This window comes from Bufo gargarizans, chromosome 3 (assembly GCF_014858855.1).
Source record: "Bufo gargarizans isolate SCDJY-AF-19 chromosome 3, ASM1485885v1, whole genome shotgun sequence".
Classification (NCBI taxonomy): domain Eukaryota; kingdom Metazoa; phylum Chordata; class Amphibia; order Anura; family Bufonidae; genus Bufo; species Bufo gargarizans.
Window position 1 is genome coordinate 392247569 of NC_058082.1, and position 26445 is coordinate 392274013.

The window sequence follows — 26445 nt, forward strand, 5'->3', positions numbered from 1 at the left end:
TCACTGAAGCCCCATTCACTTCTATGGGGCCATGGCTGCGTGAAAAAAGCAGAATACTGAAAATTCTGTGTTTTTCACGCAACGCAGAACTGATGCGTGGAAAAAAAAATGGTGTTTGTGTACATGGTCAGGATTCAGTGCAGGTGTTAATGTCGCACATTGCACCTGCATGGAAAACTCGCTTGTGTGAAAGGGACCTATCAGTCCACACACCAGAAGCTAGATCGGACTACATTAGGGCTGAAACGATTCTTTGAATAATTCGATTAAATCAAGTCAAAAATATCCTCGATGCAGTTTCTCTGCATCGAGTAATCGTTTACATCACATGGTCATGGAGGGGGGTGAAATTAAGCGTCTCACTCACCGCTCCGTGTCCTCCAGAGTCCAGAGAGATGGCACCTCCCTGCAGGCAGGACTTTGCGTAATGTGCAGTTGCGCACATACATCGTCAGCACGCTGGCTAACGATGTGTGTGTGACGTAAGGTCCCAGTGCATACTGGGATGAAGACGGTCTCGGACTGCATGTTTCTGTGGCTGCGCCGTCCTCACTAGTGGCAGGGCCATTAGGTAATTTAAGTTAACAGCACCAGAGGCACGCCAGGGGGGAATCGGGGGCACTCACTGTAAATTGATATTGAAAGGCAGATGGAGAATGGTTAATGGAGGTACCACCTTGACATGTATAAAGTTATTGGTTTAGAGAGGGGTTAATGAAGGCAGCTCCAAGGTGCTTTCATTAACCCTACAAACCAATAACTTTATACATGCCCGTTGCCAGGGTACTTCCATTAACCCCCCCCCCCCCCCAAACCAATAACTTTATACATGCCTAATGCCAAGGTGTTTCCATTAACCCCTTCAAACCAATAACTTTATACATGCCCATTGCCAAGGTGCTTCCATTAACCCCTCCAAACCAATAACTTTATACAGACAACTTGGCATATATAAAGTTATCGTTTTTTTTAGACTCTGGAGAGGGTTTAATGGAGGCACATTGGCGCTGGCAAATTGTAATGGCATCATGTATAAAATTATTGGTTTGGATGGAGAGATCTGTGTCAAGTTAAAAGGTGATATTCTGATTGGGGGGGTAGTTTGATCCGATGATGTTTCTGAAATTCTTCTTTTACTCTCCCCCCCCCCAGGTGTGTCACTAAAGTTTTATTAATTGTTGCACAAAGCAATAGGCAAGGCCTAAAGAAGTATTACTTTACTTTCAACTGCGAAATGGAGAAAGAGAGAGAAAATATGAGAAAAGTGAGGCCGCCGAGGGGCTATCAGAAGAGACAGGACAGAGAAAATGGCACAGAGTGTCCAAAGTTTGGGATAATTTCAAGCTGAGAAAGAAAAAAGTCTGTACAGTGTGTCTATTGTAAAAGCGAACTAGCCTACCATAATAGCACGACATCAATGCTTCAACATCTGAACAGAAAACACCCAGTTTACACATGTTCTACTAGTTCACCGAGCGGACCGGACCCAAGGTAAGTAAAGAAAAACATTTTACATAATCCACACCACACGTGCTTCGTATTGTAATAATAGTAGTTTATTTAACATCTTTTTCAGTACATCACAACAGCGACATATGGACAGCTATGTGTGGACAGCTGCATCACGTTCAACTGAAGCAGCTGAGCTTACAGACAGCATCCTGAACATGATTATCACAGACATGCACCCACTATCTATGGTGGAGGATGAAGGTTTTCAGAGGATGATTTCCACTTTCAATCCAAGATACACTCTTCCTTCCAGAACCTACTTCATGAAAATTATGGAGAAAAAGTATGAAGACACCAAAGGCAAGTTGAAGAACGATGTGCAGGTCACACCCTGAACTTAGTTGTGCAAAGCGCTCTGAAGAACCACCATGCTATCTCTAAGTGTGTGGCTTGTGTAAGATGCCTTGTTGAGAATTTTAAGAGTGAGTTGGCATGTACAAAACTAAAAGGAGAAGCAACAGCAGATGGGCACGCCACACCATATGCTGGTGCATGATGTAAGTACACGCTGGAATAGCACTTATCACATGATAGCAAGATTGCTGGAACAAAGATGGCCGTTGACTGCTGCTCTCTTAGACCCAGAAGTGACTCCAAGAGGAAAACACCACTACCTTGATCTGAAGCCTGAACAGTGGAGCCTGAATGGCAATTGTTGCCAAAAACGAAATGACACGGTCCAGTGAACATGATGAAGCTTCTTCTAGAAGAGGAAAGAAGAAAACCCTGCTGCAGAAAAGCACAAGGATCATGCAGTGATATCATTCCTCCAGAACATACTGGGATCATCAGAGTCCAGCTCCAGTGATGAAGAGGATAAAGAGCAGCAGTTAAGTCAATCTGTGCAGAAGGAGGTCTTGATGTACTTTGGAGAACATCCCGTATCCAAGAAAGAGAATCCGTTGTCATGGTGGAAAACAAATGAAACACGCTATCCAGTACTAGCAAAGCTGGCAAAGTCCTTTCTGTGTATTCCAGCAAAAGCCACGCCATCAGAACGACTGTTTTCTACAGCAGGAAACATAGCATCAAAGTGCAGGGCCAGCCTCAGTTCTGAGCATGTGGATATGCTCACTTTTCTCCATAGTAACCGCCAAATGATCCTTTAGGCCACGAATCAGCAACCTTTGGCACTCTACCCGCTGTGAAACTACCACTCCCTGCATGCAACAAACATGCTATGTTCTTCTAGTTCTAACGCCTATAGAAGTGATTGAAGGAAGTATTCTGGGAGATGTAGTTCCCAGACAGCTGGAGACAGCTGATGTTGTTATATTATATGACGCTCACCCTCTTGGAAACGCACAGGGATGATAAACCCAAATAGTCGCTGGGTCTTTATACCACGGACCAGCGACATATTTAGCACATCCGTCTGTGCACTTACAACCAGGGAACATCAAGATCTACCAGTAACAAGTGCACAGACGGATGTGCTAAATATGTCGCTGGTCCGTGGTATAAAGACCCAGCGACTATTTAGGTTTATCATCCCTGTGCGTTTCGAAGAGGGTGAGCGCCATATAATATAACAACATCCTTGATGTCGTTATATTATATGAAGCTCACTCTCTTGGAAACGCACAGGGATGATAAACCCAAATAGCCGCTGGGTCTTTATACTACGGACCAGCGACATATTTAGCACATCTGTCTGTGCACTTACAACCAGGGAACATCAAGATCTACCAACAACACCACAAGAAAGTGTGTACATATATATGTATATATATTTTTATATACATAAAACACCTATATCTGACATTATACACACAGATAAACCTATACAAAACAATATCTACACCTATATAGCAAGTACCTCTCTATATTGCATACTGTACTTTACACAGTAAGCACCTTCCTCTGCTGCACTATATCTACCACTCTCTTGCTAAATTGTGCATTTTCCCTCCTCATTTAAATGTATAGAGATAACAAACCCTGACATCCATTAAGTCCTTTACCCTACGGACCAATGATAGAATGGGCAAATCTTACTATATATTAATTATCAGGAACCTTCAATAAATACAGTATATACAGACAAAAATTCTCATTCACTAAATACGGACCAATGATCTTATATTGTGCCACACAGACTGACCCACTGCCTGTATGTAGGCCCTAAAGCAACTGGCTGGAGTCCAGCGATAAAATGCTATGTGACTCTGACTCACTTCACTTCACTACTCTGTGCAGCATTTTTTGTGCTGATCCCAATTAGTCAATGGGCATCTATCTAGCTTGACAGATGGAGCCAGTGTACTCCAGCAGTCTGATCCTCCAGCGGAATAGACTGACAGAGTTCACAAATCACAACATAACCCGAGCCTGCTGGAGTATACCGTAATGGGTATAGCCGGATACAACCAGCTATAAGCTATGCTCTCAATCTTATTGACTATTATGTGGTCCAAGTCCATCTGGCCATGTTCTGGCATTCATGCTGGATATCGTACAAACTTAGCTTGAATGCTGTAACAAGGCCAGACCCTTTACACCATTACAGTTAATTGCTGCAGCAGCCGGCAGTATCCAGTTATACACGATATAGTACATTCTGGCTGGCTGTTCTTCTGACAGAACCAGAATGTATATTGCAGCTGTGAAAGAAACCTTGTCATGTGTGTGCAATTATTTGCTATACCATACCACCACTAAGAAATACATATATTGTTTTTATAAAGAAAAATGTAATTATGTATGTTATTTTAAGAAGGTTTTTCTTATTAGATTACTCGATGAATCGAGAAATATAAATCGATAGAATACTCGATTACTAAAATATTAGTTTACTGCAGCCCTAGACTATATCACTGCTTTCAATACAAAAATGGCTCAATTACTACATATCACAACCAACTACCTTTTGTGTCACCTCCACTTCCTCAGATTGAAACACTAGGAGAGAGGGCCCTGCTCACAAGAGTTTACAGTTACATTGTGATGTATTTTGTTTTGTACATGAACCCTTTAAATTTGTTAAGCGCGGCAGAATATGGTGGCGCTATACAAAGATTATTATTATTATTATTAACCATACATATGAACAAATAGATCCTGGAAGGAAAAGTCAGTGCTGTCTACCGCCTAGTTTAAGAGTTCAAGTTCCAGAAACAGTTCATTATTATACTGATTTTCTAGGATCTCTCAATAGCTACAAGAATCTTCTATACAATTGTCACATATTAGCTTTGACAATGCACCCTAGCGTACGTCTTCACTGTGCGACAGTGTAGTCACTGAACTTAAAGGGGTTGTCCGGGTTCAGAGCTGAACCCGGACATACCCTTATTTTCACCCCGGCAGCCCTCCTGAGCCTGGCATCGGAGCATCTCATGCTCCGATGCGCTCCCGTGCCCTGCGCTAGATCGCGCAGGGCACAGGCTCTTGTGTTTACAATAACACACTGCTGGGCGGTAACTTCCGCCCAGCAGTGTGTTCGGTGACGTCACCGGCTCTGAGGGGCGGGCTTTAGCTCTGCCCTAGCCGTTTTACTGGCTAGGGCAGAGCCAAATCCCGCTCATCAGTGCCGGTGACGTCACCGGGGTTCCTGTCAGCCCCATAGAGAGCCCCGGTACGTCACCGGAACTCAGAAAAATGCCTTTGCCCTGCGCGATTTAGCGCAGGGCAAAGGAGAGCATCGGAGCATGAACTGCTCCGATGCTCATGTCAGGGGGGCTGCCGGGGTGAAAATGGAGGGATGTCCAGGTTCAGCTCTGAACCTGGACAACCCCTTTAATGGGGTTACAGTGATCACAACCCCAGAAGAAAAAAAACAGCAGTGTGCTTCTTGGGCCGTAGCAATTTGTGACCCTATTCAATTTTGTTTTTACACAGAAACACCGCAATCTTGTTGTGGCCAAGATTACCATGTAGTCCCAGCCTGATAGGGAGCTATGGGACAGGTCACAGGAATAAATGGCATCTCAACAATCTGCTAGAAACAGAATAACACTTAAAAACTTTGGTCATATTTTCTCTTCTTACTCTATATAGATGTTAGAAGTCATCTATCAGAGGCAGTCTTTTTTATGCCAAGCTTTGATAGCACCTGAATGGGTGGAGGAAATCTATTACTAATTTATGATGAGGCCAGCCTCTAGCAGACCCTGACTGGAGTCGTTTTTACTCCACTTATATGCCCATCTTCAGGCGTAAATGTTTATGAATTAACTGGGGTCAATTTCTGAGGTCTGCCCAGCCCCCACCACTCGTAAGTGGTGAGGATGGAATTATGTTTAAAAAGTCGCAAGAAAAGGTAAAAAAATTGTCATAGCGATCTTAAATGACCCTAATTAAAATAAATAATTTTATTTTCCCCTACAAAAATTACCATCATAGGTAAAAATTACTTTCCTACATTACTTTTTTTATGCATGCTTTACCATACAACCAACAATAAGAGAAGAAAAAAAAATCACATACCTGGTAAAAGATATGAAAGTTCCTTTCTGAAGAATTTTGATGAGCTATACGCATACTCTCTAAAAGGTAAGTCTGGATATTGGCCCCAGTAACTTGTTGTAGGCTAAAAATAGAAAGGAAAAGTGCATTATTCCTCTATGTAATAGATTTGTTGCTTTATGCATATAGTGGGGGCTGTCGGCAAACAGCATCTTTTCTTTTAACCCTTAACCCACTCAGGCGGGGCTAAGTTGAGGGTGGCAACAGGGCCGTGGGCAACTGTGTTGCCATCCTACAGTTAAGAATGATATCTCTCTGCCCAGCTGTTTCCTCTGATAGTGTCATGGACGTTCCCGTGGCAGGTACCAGGAGATCGGAGAGACTGGAAACTCGTGGGTTACATTGTCAAGTTTCCCGTGGATCTTGCTGTGTCTGTGTTTTGGTGAATGCCACACCCCTTGCTTCAGGTGTTGCTTGTTGGTAAATCACCTTTCCCATAAGTAGCGGCTTCCCATTCTTGGAAGTGCTGTTTATAGATTTTCTTCCTGACTTCTAACTAGCTGGTTGGAGTTGCCAGTTTTCTACTTTCAGCTAAGTTTGTCTTTTCTTATTGTATTGCATTTGTTATATTTTCTGTTTTTATCTGCCCTGAGACAGAGACTTCCATTCGTCCATCTGGGGAGGAATGGGTTGTCTCTGGTCCTAACCTCATTCCAGGGCTTTATAGGGATATAAGGGCCTAGGTATCCAGCATATGAATATTCCTACCTTTAAGGTCTATTCATGTTAATAGGTAGTTAGGGCCCGGAGTAGGGTTGTTGAGGAGGTGACCTTTTTCTTCCCTAGTTTCAAGGCCCAGTTACTGTTTCCCTTCCCTCCTGTGTTTAGCGTGGAGTTTCCACCACACAATGCTATAATGACGGAATACTATCAAGCCACCAGAACCAAGCTGCATATAGCTTAGGACACTGACCAGAAGGAGTATTTCAGTTTCTTTTTTCTTTTTGGCAGCATGCCATTGGGCCTTTATGGCAGGGTCATTATTATAACTGCGGGGCACTATGGGCACATTGTTTTTACTGGGGACAATGAAAAGTGGCATTTGCATTGGCATACTTAAAGGGGTTGTCCGGGATTAGGGACCATTGTTTAATAGCATTGCACATACACACACTTTACATACATCCATGTCCTACCTTTTCAGCATGTTTCTAAGTACCCTTTTTACCAAAAACCTTTATGGCAGGAAGTAACTGATTTCTTTCAGTCAGTGACGTACCGGGTCCCTTGCAGAGGAGGAAAGCTTCCTCTTCCGCTGCTCCGGGAGCCCGGTGACATCACTGACAGCCTAATTAATTATTCAAAAGTCTAGAAGGGGCAGTAACTCTCCTGGCCAAGATTGCGCTAAGCTCCGCCCCTCCAGTCGGGTGACGTCAAAGTGAAATAAAGTGCCTCCCCTAAAATGCTCCACTCCTTTCTGCCCCCATTGTCCCATATATAACAAATGCCGCCGCCGCCGCGCCCCCCCCCCCCCCATGCGTCCGCTCCTTGTGGTGCAGGTATTGATGGCAGCGGCTCAGGAACGGAGCCGCTGCCATCAGCAGAGAGCGTTAGCTGTAACTGTAACAGCTAACACTCTGTAACAGGTGCGCGGCATCCAGATCCATGTGGTTGAGAAGGAGGGAGCTCCCTCTCTCTACCATCGCGCCCCTGCTGCTGTGATTGCAGCAGCAGATTGTTGCCATGGCAACCGGACGCCTAACAAAGACCCTGAGGTCTGATTAGCCTTAGTCAGGGCTCCAGATGGCGACCAAAATGCGCCACCAATGAAGAAAACTGAGCTGTAATACAAATACAGGAGGCGGGTGCCGGAATCAAATAGCCTGCACCCGACCTCTATGACAGGGAGCTGCGATCAGCTGCAGTTGAGTTAACCCTTCAGGTGCGGTACCTGAGGGGTTAACTGTCGCTGATCAGCTCCCTGTCACAAAGGTCGGGTGTCGGCTATTTGATTCCGGCACCCGCCTCCTGTATTTGTATAAGAAACGTTGGTGGTACAGTGCGCACCCCCCCCCCCCCCCACCACCACCACCAGTATAAATAACATTGGTGGCACAGTGCGCCCCCCTCCCCCAGTATAATAAACATTGGTGGCTCAGTGAGAAGTGCCAATGAGGGTTAAAAATTATAAAAAAAAATTAACTCGCCTCCTCCAGTTGATCGCGTAGCTGCCGGTCTCCTGTTCATTCTTCAGGACCTGTGGTGATGTCACTGAGCTCATCACATGGTCCATTACCATGGTGATGGATCATGTGATGTATCATGTGATGAGCACAGTGATGTCACCACAGGTCCTTTGCCAGGTCCCGAAGAAAGTACAGGAGACGATCAATTGGAGGAGGTGAGTTAAATTTTTTTATTTTTTTTTTTAACCCTCATTGGCACTGCTCACTGCGCCACCAATGTTTATTATATTGAGGGGGGCGCACTGCGCCACCAATGCTTATTATATTGAGGGGGGGCGCAATGCGCCACCAATGCATATTATTTTGAGGGGGGGGGGGCGCACTGCGCCACCAATGCTTATTATATTGAGGGGGGGCGCACTGCGCCACCAATGCTTATTATATTGAAGGGGGGGCGCACTGCGCCACCAATGTTTATTATATTGAGGGGGGCGCACTGCGTCACCAATGATTATTATATTGAGGGGGGCGCACTGCGTCACCAATGATTATTATATTGAGGGGGCGCACTGCGCTACCAATGCTTATTATATTGAGGGGGGGCGCACTGCGCCACCAATGCTTATTAAATTGAGGGGGGGCGCACTGCGCCACCAATGTTTATTATATTGAGGTGGGGGTGCACTGCGCCACCAATGCTTATTATATTGAGGGGGGGCGCACTGCGCCACCAATGATTATTATATTGAGGGCGGGCGCACTGCGCCACCAATGATTATTATATTGAGGGCGGGCGCACTGCGCCACCAATGTTTATTATATTGAGGGGGGCGCACTGCGCCGCCAATGTTTATTATATTGAGGGGGGCGCACTGCGCCACCAATGCTTATTATATTGAGGGGGGCGCACTGCGCCACCAATGCTTATTATATTGAGGGGGGCGCACTGCGCCACCAATGCTTATTATATTGAGGGGGGGGCACTGCGCCACCAATGTTTATTATATTGAGGTGGGGGTGCACTGCGCCACCAATGCTTATTATATTGAGGGGGGGGGGCGCACTGCGCCACCAATGATTATTATATTGAGGGGGGGCGCACTGCGCCACCAATGTTTATTATATTGAGGGGGGCGCACTGCGCCACCAATGCTTATTATATTGAGGGGGGCGCACTGCGCCACCAATGCTTATTATATTGAGGGGGGCGCACTGCGCCACCAATGCTTATTATATTGAGGGGGGGGGCACTGCGCCACCAATGTTTATTATATTGAGGGGGGGCACACTAAAACAATATTTTTTGTTTCAAAGCTGCTATAATTGTGTAAAGCTCTCAGTCATGTTTAGGGATCTATATGTGAGCGTGGCCCTTATAGTGTGATGCTGTCAGCAATGTTTATGGATAGATGCGGGAGCGTGGTCCTTATAGTGTGACGCTGTCAGCGATGTTTATGGATAGATGCTGGAGCGTGGCCCTTATAGTGTGACGCTGTCAGCGATGTTTATGGATAGATGTGGGAGCGTGGCCCTTATAGTGTGACGCTGTCAGCGATGTTTATGGATAGATGTGGGAGCGTGGCCCTTATAGTGTGACACTGTCAGCGATGTTTATGGATAGATGTGAGAGCGTGGCCCTTATAGTTTGTTGCAGTCTGCTATCCCTAAGGTTGTATACCATGAGTAACTATCACAAGCATAAAAATGATCTACCATTGTGGAAAGATGGAGCTGCTCCCTGTGTGTTAGTTCACTGTCTGCAAACACTGAGCACATGAAGTGCAAGAGACAGAGCAAGGAGGAGTTTATGGGGGAGGAATATGTAAGAGGGGGTGGATCTATGGAGGAGGCTGAATATGAATGAGGGGGGCGGATGCAGGGAGGAGATCTTACACTGTAGAAACCAGGAGCTGCTGATCTGCACTGGGAGCCACAATGCACTGCAGCAGGAAGTGATAGCATACATAAACATGTATGTACACAGTCTGCTGGGGACTGTAGGAGCCATGCAGCAGTGCAAAAGCTACCTAAAAACATCTTAGGAAGATAGATTAGGCTACTAACAGTGAGTAAGCAGTTAAAAAAAAAAAAAATTGATCCCGGACAACCCCTTTAAGGGGAGCATTTTTGTTCTGGTACACATTATAGAGGGACACTTGCACTACTAGGGGTTACTAAATGGGCATTTCTGCACTGGCACACGTTATAAGGCACTTTTTTTTTTCTACTGGAACAAATTATAGGGGGCATTTTATTGTTCTGGCACACGTAATGGTGCATTTTCTGTACAGGCACACATTGTAAGGAGGTACAGTTTGTACTGACATACATTGTAAGGGGGTATTTTTTGTACTGGCACACATTATGAGACTTTTTGTATTGGGAAACCTAAGGGGGTATTTTTATACTGGCACACGTTAGGGGACATGTTTGCTACTGGCACACATAGTAGGGGAAATGATTACTATCAGGGAGCATTATAGCGGGCTTTAATACTACTGGTAGACTTTGGCGAACATGATTACTAGTATCAGCACTAAGGGGGAATTTTTACTTCCAGGGCACAATTGTGGACATTACTACCACTAAGTGCAGTCTAGTGGATTATAACTATTGGTGTGGAACACTGTTTACAACACTATTAGTGTCTGGGGTCACAGGTCACAGGTCTTGGCAGATGCAAATTTTTAACCTGGGAACTACACCATTCTTGCAGTTTATTTTCTAGATGGTGCAGGACCTGTGATGCTGAAGCTTGTGTCATTAAAAGTCCTGGCAGATGCACTGTTCTCTGTACAGTTCCCTTGCTAGGAGTACAGGATCTGTGATAACATAAAATGTCCTTTAGCTTTCTTCACTGACAATAGGAATTATAGACTGAAGCTGGAGCTATTATTGAAGGCAATTAGGGGGGAGAGCCCATCCTCAAATGTGGGCCCCCCTTGCCCACAGGTCCCAAAGCAGCTGCATCTTATGCCTCTATGGGTGCTACACCACTGCTTCATGGTCAATAGTGTGACAGAGGGAGCCCCTCCTTTGTCTTACCATTTAGATGTCAAGGTTGCCAAGGACTGCTGCAACCAAGAGACTAATGGGTTAAATGGCTATAGTTATAACTAGTGCTGGTTTCAAATGTTGAAAATGGTGCCCAGCTATATATTACAACTGCCAATGGAATGGGAACAACTGCTGTGCCCGTTCCATCCCGGCAATGTAACTGTACATTGAGAAGCTCAATGTTAGCGCTCACCGCAACATGCAGCTACATCTAGGTGTGGGGAGGGGGTCACTGTCAAGTGAAAAATTATGGACATTTTAATATACAGGTCCTTCTCAAAATATTAGCATATTGTGATAAAGTTCATTATTTTCTGTAATGTAGTGATAAACATTAGACTTTCATATATTTTAGATTCATTACACACCAACTGAAGTAGTTCAAGCCTTTTATTGTTTTAATATTGATGATTTTGGCATACAGCTCATGAAAACCCAAATTTCCTATCTAAAAAAATGAGCATATTTCATCCGACCAATAAAAGAAAAGTGTTTTTAATACAAAAAAAGTCAACCTTCAAATAATTATGTTCAGTTATGCACTCAACACTTGGTCGGGAATCCTTTTGCAGAAATGACTGCTTCAATGCGGCGTGGCATGGAGGCAATCAGCCTGTGGCACTGCTGAGGTGTTATGGAGGCCCACGATAGCGGCCTTAAGCTCATCCAGAGTGTTGGGTTTTGCGTCTCTCAACTTTCTCTTCCCAATATCCCACAGATTCTCTATGGGGTTCAGGTCAGGAGAGTTGGCAGGCCAATTGAGCACAGTAATACCATGGTCAGTAAACCATTTACCAGTGGTTTTGGCACCAGGTCGTGCTGAAAAATGAAATCTTCATCTCCATAAAGCTTTTCAGCAGATGGAAGCATGAAGTGCTCCAAAATCTCCTGATAGCTAGCTGCATTGACCGTGCCCTTGATAAAACACAGTGGACCAACACCAGCAGCTGACATTGCACCCCAGACCATCACTGACTGTGGGTACTTGACACTGGACTTCAGGCATTTTGGCATTTCCCTCTCCCCAGTCTTCCTCCAGACTCTGGCACCTTGATTTCCGAATGACATGCAAAATTTGCTTTCATCCGAAAAAAGTACCACTGAGCAACAGTCCAGTGCTGCTTCTCTGTAGCCCAGGTCAGGCGCTTCTGCCGCTGTTTCTGGTTCAAAAGTGGCTTGACCTGGGGAATGCGGCACCTGTAGCCCATTTCCTGCACACGCCTGTACACGGTGGCTCTGGATGTTTCTACTCCAGACTCAGTCCACTGCAGGTCCCCCAAGGTCTGGAATCTGTCCTTCTCCACAATCTTCCTCAGTGTCCGGGCACCTCTTCTCGTTGTGCAGCGTTTTCTGACACACTTTTTCCTTCCCACAGACTTCCCACTGAGGTGCCTTGATACAGCACTCTGGGAACAGCCTATTCGTTCAGAAATTTATTTCTGTGTCTTACCCTCTTGCTTGAGGGTGTCAATGATGGCCTTCTGGACAGCAGTCAGGTCGGCAGTCTTACCCATGATTGCGGTTTGGAGTAATGAACCAGGCTGGGAGTTTTTAAAAGCCTCAGGAATCTTTTGCAGGTGTTTAGAGTTAATTAGTTAATTCAGATGATTAGGTTAATAGCTCGTTTAGAGAACCGTTTCATGATATGCTAATTTTTGGAGATAGGAAATTTGGGTTTTTATGAGCTGCATGCCAAAATCATCAATATTAAAACAATAAAAGGCTTGAACTACTTCAGTTGGTGTGTAATGAATCTAAAATATATGAAAGTCTAATGTTTATCAGTACATTACAGAAAATAATGAACTTTATCACAATATGCTCATTTTTTTAGAAGGACCTGTACATCTGTCCAAAAGTACGTAGACGCCTATCTATTAAGACTGTATGGCTGAGCGCTTGATTGCATTGCCTGTTCGCATTGTTGTTGTGCGCATTGTTGTGTCTTTAATCCTTTAAGGACCCATGACGTAGCTGTACATTATGGGTCCAATCCCTAAACATCGCACCCGTTCACGTGTGCAGCGGGCACCTTAGCCGCGGGGTTTATGCTATTTTAAAAGACCCGCGGCATATGTATGCGATCAGCCATAAGACTGATCGCATACATCTTACCTTTCAGATGCCGTGGTCAAATGTGAACATGGCATCTGCGCAGACCGGAACCGGAAGTCGCGCACTTCCGGTGCGGTAACAGCGTTCCCCGGCTGAGATCGGGGGGGACCTGTTACCTTGTGCTAATTGACCAAAGCCTCAAGCCGCCTTTAGAGTCAATTAGATGTATATATCAATACAGACCATTAGTTGGCAGCCTTGTATTGATGTAGTATAAATGAAGTCTTCAATGATGGCTATTTAGCCATCACTAAATACTATGGGCAACGGAATGATAAAAAAGTTTCTACAAATATAAAAAAATACATATAAATAAAGTTCAAATCACCCCCCCTTCCTTAAAATAAAAATACTTAACCAATAAAAAAAAATACTATGCCCATACTATTAAAATATAACAATATTAATGGCATACAGCAAATAGCGTAGCCAATTTGCCATTCTTTGTCATTTCAACTACCCAATAATTTTTTTTTTATACAAAGTGATCAAAAAGTTGCACACACTTAAAATTGCTATTACTAAAAACATATCGTCCCGCAAAAAATACCCCGTACACATAGCTACAAAAAAGTTATAAGGGTCAGAATATGGTAATGAATAAAACAATTTTTTTTCCTCAAAGATTTTTTCCAGTATTAAAACGCAGAATTATACAAATGTGGTATCGTTGTAATCGTACTGACCTGGAGAATGAAGATAACAGGTTTATTATACTGCATAGTGTACAGTTTAAAAAATAAACTGGTATACAACCCCCCATTTACTCATACATGGTATGCAACCCGTAAATGATGACATTAGAAAGTACAACTTGTCCGGCAAAAAAATAAGCCCTCATAAGGCTATGTGAATGGAAAAATAAAAAAGTTAGGACTATGGGAATGCCAAAATGGAAACTCCCCCGGTCTTTAACCCCTTAAGGACTCAGCCCTATTTCACCTTAAGGACTTGGCCATTTTTTGCAAATCTGACCAGTGTCACTTTAAGTGCTGATAACTTACCGACTTACCCAGGCCGTTCTGATAGTTTTTTCGTCACATATTTAACTTCCTGACACTGCTAAAATTGGGTCAAAATTTTTTTTTGCATAAAAGAATACCAAATTTACCAAAAATTGGGAAAAATTAGCAAATTTCAAAGTTTAAGTTTCTCTACTTCTGTAATACCCCAAAAAATTGTGATGACTTTACATTCCCCATATGTCTACTTCATGTTTGTATCATTTTGGGAATATTATTTTTTTTTTTGGGGATGTTAAATCGCTTTGAAGTTTAGAAGCAAATTTAGAAATTTTTCAGAAATTTTCCAAATCCCACTTTTTATGGACCAGTTCAGGTTTGAAGTCACTTTGTGAGGTTACATAATAGAAACCATCCAAACACTACACCCCTCAAGGTATTCAAAACTGTTTTTACAAACTTTGTTAACCCGTTAGGTCTTCCACAAGACTTCATGGCAAATGGACATAAAATGTAAGAATTTTGATTTTTTAGAATTTTTTTTAATATAATCAATTTTTTCCAGGAAAAAAAACAAGGGTTAACTGCCAAACAAAACTCAATATGGGTTGCCCTGATTCTGTAGTTTGCAGAAACACCCCATATGTGGTCGTAAACTACTGTTTGGCCAAACGGGAGGACATAGAAGGAGAGGAACACCATATGGGTTTTGCAAGACAGATTTTGCAGGACTAGTTTTGTTTATACCATGTTCCATTTGAAGCCCCCCATTACACCCCTAGAATGGAAATTTAAAAAAAGTGACTCCATCTAAGAAAGTACACCCCTCAAGGTATTCAAAACTGGGTTTACAAACTTTGTTAACCCTTTAGGTGTTCCACAAGAGTTAATGGCAGATAGAGAATCCCAAACTACAGAATCAGGGCAATATATATTTAGTTTTGTTTGGCTGTTAACCCTTGCTTTATTACCGGAAAAAAGGATTCAAATGGAAATTTTGCCCAAAAATGAGTGTTTTGGCACAGTTTTTATTTTATATTTTTAACCCTGTTCATCCGAGGGGTTTGGTCAAATGTTATTTTTATAGGGCAGATTCTTACGGACGCGGCAATGGATGTCTACATTTAAAAATTTATTTAGATTTTACACTATATTATCCTTTTGGGAACCCCAAAAATTATTTTAGTATCTCCATAGCCTGGGAGCTACAGTGTTTTTTTTTGTTTTTTTTTGGGTAACTAATGTAGGGGCTCATTTTTTGCGGAATGAGATGGCGGTTTTATTGGCACCAATTGGGTGGTGCATATCACATTTTGATCGCTCACTATTACACTTTTTGTGATGTTAGGTGACAAAAAAATTGCTTTTTTTTTTTTAACGCTGTTCATCCGGGGGGGGGGGTCGGGTTAAATGTTATTTTTATAGAGACGATTTTTACAGATGCGAAGATGCCCAATATGTATGGCTCTCAGACTTTGGAGACACTAAGCAGGCATCCTCAAACTGCGGCCCTCCAGATGTCTTAAAACTACAATTCCCACCATGCCCTACTGGTGGCCGTAGGTTGTCTGGGCATGCTGGGAGTTATAGTTTTACAACATCTGGAGGGCCGCGGTTTGAGGATGCCTGCACTAAAACAAATATTTTTTGGGAAAAAACAATTGTTTCCGTGTCTCCAAAGTCTGAGAGCCATAGTTTTTTTATGTTCTCGATAAAGCAGAGGCCCGGATGATTGGGGCAAGTGTCACATTGAGTGGTGGTGTCCTTCCATATCCCCCTCTTGTGACACACAATGCATCTTTTTTGGGTTCGTCCCTTCTTTCCAGTATGGGGGACCACACATGGAAAATGTTGGCCAGGGACGATCCGGGCGCCTTCAATTCACGAGGTACTCCGGGCTGCTCTTTCCTGGTCTGAAAAAAATCAGGTCTTTGAGGACTGCCTCATAGAATTGGAGGAATGTCCCTGTGCTGCCAGCGCTTCAGGATAGTACAAAAGAGTTGTACAAGGCAACCTGTACCAAGTAGACCGCAACTTTTTTGTACCATGCCCGGGTTTTGCGCATGGCATTATATGGCTTGAGGACATGATCAGAGAGATCAACTCCTCCCATATACCGATTGTTGTCGACGATACAATCGGGCTTGAGGACCGTTGCCGCGGCACCTTGCACAGAGACGGGGGTGGTGCTGTTACCGTGGATTGTGGACAGTACAAGGAAATCCCTCTTGTCCTTATACCTGACCAGCAACAGGTTTCCACTGGTAAGGGCACGGGTCGCACCCGTGAGGCTAGGTACCTGGAGGGGGTGGGGAGAGAGGCCGCGTTGATTTTTCCGCACGGTCCCACAAGCGAACGTGGATCTGGCGGCAAGGGACCTGAACAAGGGAATGCTAGTATAAAAGTTATCCACGTAAAGGTGGTAATCCTTATCTAGCAGTGGGTACATAAGGTCCCACACGAGTTTCCCGCTAACACCCAGAGTGGGGGGACATTCTGGGGGTTTGAATACGGGAATCTCGCCCCTCATACACACGGAATTTGTAAGTGTAACCTGAGGTACTCTCACAAATTTAGTATAGCTTCACGCCATACCTCGCCTGCTTAGTGAGAATGTATTGGCGGAAACTGAGTCTCCCCTTGAACGCAATGAGAGACTCATCAACCGCGACCTCCCTTCCAGGTAGGTAGGCCTGCTCAAATTTGGCCCCGAAGTGATCGATGACCGGCTGTATCTTATACAGACGGTCATGGGCAGGGGGTGGGACATGCTGCATTATCTGAATAATGCAGACATTTCCGGATGGCCTCAAACCGGGGACGTGTCATGACCATATGTAGAGTGGGGTCTGGTAGAGGACGTCCCCACTCCAGTATTGCCTGACACTAGGTCTTTGCACTAGACCCATGTGCAGCACGTGGCCCCAAAATGTCCTCATCTCGGCTGCATTGACCGGCGTCCAGCCACCGGGTGGCTAGTCAAAAATGAGCCGGGTGCTGAGCAACGAACTGTTGGGCGTACAGGTTTGTCTGCTCCACCATCAGATTCACAAATGGGCTACTGAAGAAAAAAAAGTTAATTTTAGTAAACCCCACTGTGGGGCAAGTGGCAGGGGGGGTATAGGATCTGAAAGCTGAAACAAAAAAAAGTTTAGAATAAAAGTGTTATTTTTTTTTTTTTCCTAACTAACTTTTCCCTTCTATCCCTGGCTAACGGTGACTCTCCCTCACTAACCCTAACCTACCTTGGAGGGCAATGGGTGCAGGAGGGTGATGGATGCTGATTAGGGGGACTGATTAGGAGCTGGTGCTGAACGGTGCTGCAGGGTGCTGGTGCAAAACAGGAATAGGAGGGGAGAGAGGAGCACATGAAGTTTGAATCTCGCGCCTCTCTCCCCTGCACCAATCAGCACCCTGGACAGCGGCATTCAGCACCAGCACTGCATCTCCAAATCTTCGTACTGCGATTGGTGGTGTGTAATCACGCCACCGATCGCAGTCTTTTTCCGGTTCATTGGGTCACCAGCGACCCGAATGGACCAAAATCTCAGCAAACCGCAGGTCTGACTTAACCTGCGGTTTTCTGCGATCGCCGATACGGGGGAAGGGTCACACGACCCCCCCTGGCGTTGTGACAGGATGCCGGCTGAATGATTTAAGCTGGCATCCTGTACCGATTAACCCCCGCGGCCGTGTTTTTGAGCTACTTATTAGAGATAAGGGTTACTAGATAACCGACAACATCAAAGTAGGATTCTCACAGCTAAGCAAAAGTTACTCCTTTATTTAAAATATTCAGCATCGTTGTCATGAAGACCAAATGAAAAAATAATTTTAAGTCCAAATTATTTTAAGCCCCATCATAAAATATTGTCCCTGAACGAGTACATAGCTTTTAGGTATATTAGAAAATAGGACAACTACAAAGAATAACTTTTATTTACTGAAACAACCCCAACCCCTGACTGAAGTAGTTTTCACTCCTCTTTTAAGGGCTCTTTCACACCTGCGTTCTTTTCTTCCGGCATAGAGTTCCGTCGTCGGGGCTCTATGCCGGAAGAATCCTGATCAGTTTTATCCTAATGCATTCTGAATGGAGTGAAATCCGTTCAGGATGCATCAGGATGTCTTCAGTTCCGGAACGGAACGTTTTTTGGCCGGAGAAAATACCGCAGCATGCTGCGCTTTTTGCTCCGGCCAAAAATCCTGAAGACTTGCCGCAAGGCCGGATCCGGAATTAATGCCCATTGAAAGGCATTGATCCGGATCCGGCCTTAAGCTAAACGTCGTTTCGGCGCATTGCCGGATCCGACGTTTAGCTTTTTCTGAATGGTTACCATGGCTGCCGGGACGCTAAAGTCCTGGCAGCCATGGTAAAGTGTAGCGGGGAGCAGCATACTTACCGTCCGTGCGGCTCCCGGGGCGCTCCAGAGTGATGTCAGGGCGCCCCACGCGCATGGATGACGTGATCACATGGCACGTCATCCATGCGCAAGGGGCGCTCTGAAGTCACTCTGGAGCGCCCCGGGAGCCGCACCTACTATGGCAACCAGGACTTTAATAGCGTCCTGGCTGCCATAGTAACACTGAAAGCATTTTGAAGACGGATCCGTCTTCAAATGCTTTCAGTACACCTGCGTTTTTCCGGATCCGGCGTGTAATTCCGGCAAGTGGAGTACACGCCGGATCCGGACAACGCAAGTGTGAAAGAGGCCTAAGCCAGTTTCCAATTGTAAATATTAGTAAAATTACTTTTTTAACCCAAAAACTTGAGTAATGCTGGTAGTAAATAACCCCCAGTGTGTCCATTTGTCCAAAAAGTGTTTTCTACACAGCATTTTTACCCCTAAAGAGGTGTAGTCAAAATGGCAAATAAAATATAAAGAGCTACAGTATAATATGTTTTAAAAAGCCAGAAAGGGAAAAAAAAATAACATCTAATGAACATTGACTTACAGATGACCTTTAACCATTAAAAAAAGGCACTAAGCTACACCATTAAGAACAAAAGAACAGCAAACAGTCAGCAAAAACCTGTGTTAAAAGGCTTCTGTCATCATAGTTATTAAACTGTCTGACTTTGGACATGTGCCAATGTCAGATGAAACAGCCTTTGTCCCTTCTATGTGCCTCCATTTTTTGTGAAAAATTAACTTTGTTTATGCAAATGAGCCTCAAGGAGCAATGGGGGTGTGGCCACTACTCCTAGAAGCTCGGTTCTCCTTCCTCTGGCCGCGTCCTCATCATGTTAATTGACAGGGCCAAACTGGATGACATGAACACTGCCTGGCCCTGTCAATCACAATATTGAGGGTGTAGCCAGAGGAGGGAGAACAGAGCATCTAGGAGTAGGGACAACACCCCCATTGCTCCTAGAGGCTGATTTGCCTTAAATAAAAGTTAATTATTCACAAGAATGGCAGCACATAGAAAGAAGGGAGCAAAACTTTCAGCTTCATATAACATCAGTACATGTCTAAAGTCAGACAGTTTAATAACCATGCTCCTAATCACAGAAGCCCTATAAAGCACGCTAATAAAAGTTATTTGTAAGAAAAAGCACAGTGTTGTGGAGGAAGCTGGTTACCCATTGAATTGAGAGGGAGCTATGCTGCAGTAACTACACAGTGATGGTTCTCTGTAGCTCCAGCATATCTCCTAAAGAGCTGATCAGCTTGCGTGTGAGTGTCAGAACCCTGCCAATCACATACTGATTGCCTATACTGAAGAAAGTACAACAATATAAAAAAGACTAGACAAGGGATAAAGAGGTAAAGTTACCTGTTTAACTGAAGCTGGATATATTTTCCAAATCTGCTGCTATTATTGTTCCTAAGGGTGCATGCATTACCTGGATAGTAACAAAAAATAGAAATAGTCAACTTTTACATGATTGTGATTAGAGAGTTCTCCGGGAATTTATACTTAAAGGGATCATGTTATGATGGATGAAAAAATGAAAATCGGACATCATATAGTACATAACAATTCCCTTTCCCTTTGAATCCAGATTGTGGGGGGGAGAAACACGATCTGGGTTTGTTGTCTGGGAGAAACAGCTATATAAGCGCCTGAAGATGCGATGTTTGCAAGTGTGTGTGTTTGTCTTTAGTTTGTGACTTAACCTCTTAAGGACCGGGCTCATTTTCACCTTCAGAACCAGCCCATTTTTTGCAAATCTGACCATTGTCACTTTAAGTGGTGATAACTTTAAAACGCTTTGACTTATCCAGGCCATTCTGAGATTGTTTTTTCGTCACATATTGTACTTCATGACACTGGTAATATGGAGTAAAAAAAATAATTTTTATTTATAAAAAATACCAAATTTGCCAAAAATTTGCACATTTCCAAGTTTCAATTTCTCTACTTCTATAATACATATTAATACCTACAGTCGTGGCCAAAAGTTTTGAGAATGACACAAATATTAGTTTTCACAAAGTTTGCTGCTAAACTGCTTTTACATCTTTGTTTCAGTTTCTGTGATGCAGTGAAATATAATTACACGCACTTCATACGTTTCAAAGGCTTTTATCGACAATTACATGACATTTATGCAAAGAGTCAGTATTTGCAGTGTAGGCCCTTTTTTTTGGCCCTTTTTTTTTCTGCAATTCGACTGGGTATGCTCTCAATCAACTTCAGGGCCAATTCCTGACTGATAGCAACCCATTCTTTCATAATAATTTCTTGGAGTTTGTCAGAATTAGTGGGTTTTTGTTTGTCCACCTGCCTCTTGAGAATTGACCACAAGTTCTCAATGGGATTAAGATCTGGGGAGTTTCCAGGCCATGGACCCAAAATGTCAACATTTTGGTCCCCGAGCCACTTAGTTATCATTTTTGCCTTATGGCATGGTGCTCCATCGTGCTGGAAAATGCATTGTTCTTCTCCAAACTGTTGTTGGATTGTTGGAAGAAGTTGCTGTTGGAGGGTGTTTTGGTACCATTCTTTATTCATGGCTGCGTTTTTGGGCAAAATTGTGAGTGAGCCCCCTCCCTTGGATGAGAAGCAACCCCACACATAAATGGTCTCAGGAAGCTTTACTGTTGGCATGACACAGGACTGATGGTAGCGCTCCCCTTTTCTTCTCCGGACAAGCCTTTTACTGATGCCCCAAACAATCGGAAAGAGGCTTCATCGGAGAATATGACTTTGACTGAGTCCTCAGCAGTCCATTCGCCAAATTTTCTGCAGAAGATCAATCTGTCCCTGATGTTTTTTTCTGGAGAGAAGTGGCTTCTTTGCTGCCCTTCTTGACACCAGGCCAAATTCCAAAACTCTTCGCCTCACTGTGCGTGCAGATGCGCTAACACTTGACTGCTACCATTCCTGAGCAAGCTCTGCACTGGTGGCACTCCGATCCCGCAGCTGAATCCTCTTTAGGAGACTATCCTGGCGCTTGCTGGACTTTCTTGGACGCCCTGAAGCCTTCTTAACAAGAATTGAACCTCTTTCCTTGAAGTTCTTGATGATCCTATAAATGGTTGATTGAGGTGCAATCTTAGTAGCCACAATATCCTTGCTTGTGAAGTCATTTTTAAGCAACGCAATGATGGCTGCACGTGTTTCTTTGCAGGTCACCATGGTTAACAATGGAAGAACAATGATTTCAAGCATCACCCTCCTTTTAACAGGTCAAGTCTGCCATTTTAACCCAATCAGCCTGACATAATGATCTCCAGCCTTGTGCTCGTCAACATTCTCACCTCAGTTAACAAGACGATTACTGAAATGATCTCAGCAGGTCCTTTAATGACAGCAATGAAATGCAGTGGAAAGTTTTTTTTGGGATTAAGTTAATTTTCATGGCAAAGAAGGACTATGCAATTCATCTGATCACTCTTCATAACATTCTGGAGTATATGCAATTTGCCATTATAAAAACTGATTTTACAAACTTAGTTAACCCTTTAGGTGTTCCACAAGAATTAATTGAAAATAGAGATACAATTTCAAAATTTCAAATTTTTGGCAAATTTTCCATATTTTTTTTTAAACTCGTTTCATTGAAGTATAAAGTTGCAATATTATCATACATGACAGTTTGACCTGACCATAAAGTCAATATTGCGAGTATACAGAGTCAACGTGCAAGTTGACGTTAAACAAACAAACAAAGGAAACAAACATTCCGTGGTACATAATCCCAAAAATAATTTCCCCTGGACGCAGCAGGGTTGCGTGGCAGACACCATTCCCAATCTGAAAATGATTTCCCACCATTCATGTCAGGGCCAACATCATATATGGCAATTGAGATCAAAGGAGAAAAAAGGTATATATACATAATAAAGCAATAACAGAAAAGACCAACATTTCCCAGAAAGGCCTGCATAGCTAAGCGGAAATAAGAGGCTATAGAGAATTCAGCGTACTAGCGGACGCGCACCACTCCCCCCACACTTTCTCAAATTTCTGGGGGCATCCCCTATATATGTAAACCACTTTCTCCAGAGGAATAATCTGGTTCACCACCCGCTTCCAGTGGTTAACATTAGTCATCCTATTGGCCATCCACCTAAGAGCTATCGCCTTCCTAGCCAGAAATAGAGTTTCCTCCAGGAATATCCTGTGGTGATGAGACCACATCTCCTCATCAATAACTCCCAACAGGCAACTCTTGGGACATAGAGGAACAGTACCTGGCACTAAGTTAGACAATAAGGCCGTCACATCCCTCCAAAAGCATTGTATCGCTCTACATTCCCACATCATATGCCAGAAGTTAGCATTGGGCTGTTGACATCTTAAGCAGTCGTCATTCTGCATCCTACCCATTCGAAATAGCCTACTCGGTGTGAGGTAGCTCCTATGAAGTATATGTAGCTGTATCATCTTATTGTTAACCGAGGGGGAAACTCTTGTGGGAGCTGCCAGCGCCTCGGCCCATTCAGTCTCAGAAAGGGACGGAATGCAAAGCCTCCATTTGTCCTCTACACCCAGAGGGGAGGTAATCATCTTCGTGGTTATGAGGTGTGTATAGATAGCCGATATGAGTCCTCTGGGACCTTGTCAAATTTTCCATTTTAACCGCCTACGGACCGACTAACGCAGGATTGCGGTCCGGAGGCGGTCGATTCATTCCTCTTCGACACGCCGGGATTTCCTGTGAACGCGCACACACAGGAGCGCGCGTTCACAGGAACGGCAGGTAAACAAGTGCATCTACAGCCTGCCAGCGGCGATCATTCACTGGCAGGCTGTAGATGCGATTTGTTTTAACCCTTGAAAGGTATATCAGACGCTGTTTTGTTAACAGCATCTGATATACCTGCTACCTGGTCCTCTGGTGGTCCCTTTTGCTTGGAGCGACCACCAGAGGACACATGTAGCTCTGTAATTAGCACCAAACACCACTACACTACACCCCCCACCCCTGTCACTTATTAACCCCTTATTAACCCCTGATCACCCCATATAAACTCCCTGATCACCCCCCTGTAAGGCTCCATTCAGATGTCCGTATGTGTTTTGCGGATCCGCAAAACAAATACGGACGTCTGAATGGAGCCTTACAGGGAGGTGATCACCCCATATAGACTCCCTGATCACCCCCCTGTAAGGCTCCATTCAGACATCCGTACAAAAACACGGATACCGCGGATCTTTAAAACATGGACATGGGCAATGTGCTTTCCGCATTTTGCGGATCCGCACATTGCCAGAACTATATAGAAAATGACTTCTTGTCCGCAATTGCGAACAAAAATAGGACATGTTCTATAGGCTCTACAAAAAAACGCAGTGTTCGCCTGATCAGGCCTGATCTTGTGCGCACACCGCAGAAGAATACTTTTTTTTGGGCACAAGTTTGCGGAATTTTTTTTATTTTTTTCTTACAAAGTCTCATATTCCACTAACTTGTAACAAAAAATAAAATCTCACATGAACTCACCATACCCCTCACGAAATCCAAATGTGTATATATTTTTAGACATTTATATTCCAGACTTCTTCTTACGCTTTAGGGCCCCTAAAATGCCGGGGCAGTATAAATACCCCACAAGTGACCCCATTTTGGAAAGAAGACACCCCAAGGTATTCCGTGAGGGGCATGGTGAGTTCCTAGAATATTTTTTTTTTTTTTGGCACAAGTTAGGGGAAAATGATTTTTTTTTTTTCTCTTACAAAATCATTTTCTGCTAACTTGTGCCAAAAAAATAAAGAAAAAATTCTAGGAACTTACCATGCCCCTCACGGAATACCTTGGGGTGTCTTCTTTCCAAAATGGGGTCACTTGTGGGGTATTTATACTGCCCTGGCATTTTAGGGACCCTAAAGCGTGAGAATCCAAATGCCCAAAAATGCCCTCCTAAAAGATACTCATTGGAATTTGGGCCCCTTTGCGCACCTAGGCCACACAAGTGGCATCGCCGTACTCAGGAGAAGTAGGGCAATGTGTTTTGGGGTGTATTTTTACATATACTCAAACTTTGTGTGAGAAATATCCCTGTCAAATGACAACTTTGTATTAAAAAAATTGGAAAAGTTATCCTTTAGAGAGATATACCCATGCTGGGTGAGAGAAATATGTAAAAAGACACCACAAAAAAAATTGCCCTACTTCTTCTGAGTACGGCGATACCACATGTGTGACACTTTTTTGCAGTCAAGATGCGCAAAGGGGCCCAATTTCCAATGAGTACTTACAGAATTTCACAGGGCATTTTTACGAATTTGGATTCCAGACTTCTCCTCATGCTTTAGGGCCCCTAAAATGCCAGGGCAGTATAAATACCCCACATGTGACCCCATTTTGGAAAGAAGACACCCCAAGGTATTCCGTGAGGGGTATGGTTAGTTCATGTAAAATGTTATTTTTTGTCACAAGTTAGTGGAATATGAGACTTTGCAAAAAAAAAAATAATAATAATATAATAATCATTTTCCGCTAACTTGTGACAAAAAATAAAAACTTCCATGAACTCACTATGCCCATCAGCGAATACCTTAGGGTGTCTACTTTTCGAAATGGGGTCATTTATGGGGTGTTTCTACTATCTGGGCATTGTAGAACCTCAGGAAACATGACAGGCGCTCAAAAAGTCAGAGCTGCTTCAAAATGCGGAAATTCAGATTTTTGCACCATAGTTTATAAACGCTTTAACTTTTACCCAAACCAATAAATATACACTTATTGCATTTTTTTTTAAATCAAAGACATGTAGAACAATACATTTAGAGAAAAATGTATATGTAAATGTAGTTTTAATTGAAAAATTTTACAATCGAAAGTGAAAAGAGACTTTTTTTGCAAAAATTTCGGTCAATTTCGATTGTCAGCAGCAATGAAATACCACCAAATGAAAGCTCTATTAGTGAGGAGAAAAGGAGGTAAAATTCATTTGGGTGGTAAGTTGTATGACCGAGCAATAAACCGTGAAAGTAGTGTAGTGCAGAATTGTAAAAGGTGGTCTGGTCATTAAGGGGGTTTAAGCTAGGGGAGCTGAGGTGGTTAATCCATTTTGTCCAGTAATAAAGCAAGGGTAAACAGCCAAACCAAACAATATTTATGGCCCTGATTCTGTAGTTTACAGAAACACCCCATATGTGGTCATAAACTGCTGTACGGGCACACGGCAGGGCGCAGCAGGAAAGGAATGACATATGATTGTTGGAAGGCAGATTTAGCTGGACTGTTTTTTTTTTTTGACACCATGTCCTATTTGAAGCCCCCCTGATGCACCCCTAGAGTAGAAACTACAAAAAAAGTTACCCCATTTTAGAAACTATGGGATAGGGTGGAAGTTTTGTTGGTACGAGTTTAGGGTACATATAATCTTTGGTTGCTCTATATTACACTTTTTGTGAGGAAAGGTAACAAGAAATGGCTGTTTTGGCACAGTTTTTTTTTTTGTTTTGTTTTTGTTATTTACAACATTCATCTGACAGGTTAGATCATGTGGTATTTTTGTAGAGCAGGTTGTAATGGACGGGGCGATACCTAATATGTATACTTTTTTTTTTATTATGTAAGTTTTACACAATGATTTCATTAAAAAAAAAAAAAAAAAAAATCATGTTTTAGTGTCTCCATAGTCTGAGAGCTTTAGTTTTTTCAATTTTTGGGCGATTCTCTTACGTAAGGTCTCAATTTTTGCGGGATGAGATGACGGTTTGATTGGCACTATTTTGGGGTGCATATGACTTTTTGATTGCTTGCTATTACACTTTTTGTAATTGTTTATTTAGCACAGTTT

The 26445-nt window shown here is 43.3% G+C and overlaps 1 protein-coding gene across 1 annotated transcript in view; it reads right to left on the reverse strand.

The window, feature by feature from the left end:
- Positions 1-26445, reverse strand: part of MYO19 (myosin XIX) — an 833713-nt gene that overhangs the window by 663316 nt on the left and 143952 nt on the right. The window contains exons 6-7 of the mRNA XM_044285692.1: positions 20021-20090; positions 5941-6043 (exon numbers count right to left, since the gene is read on the reverse strand). Coding sequence (XP_044141627.1) covers positions 5941-6043; positions 20021-20090 — 173 coding nt within the window. The remainder of the gene's footprint in view (positions 1-5940; positions 6044-20020; positions 20091-26445) is intronic.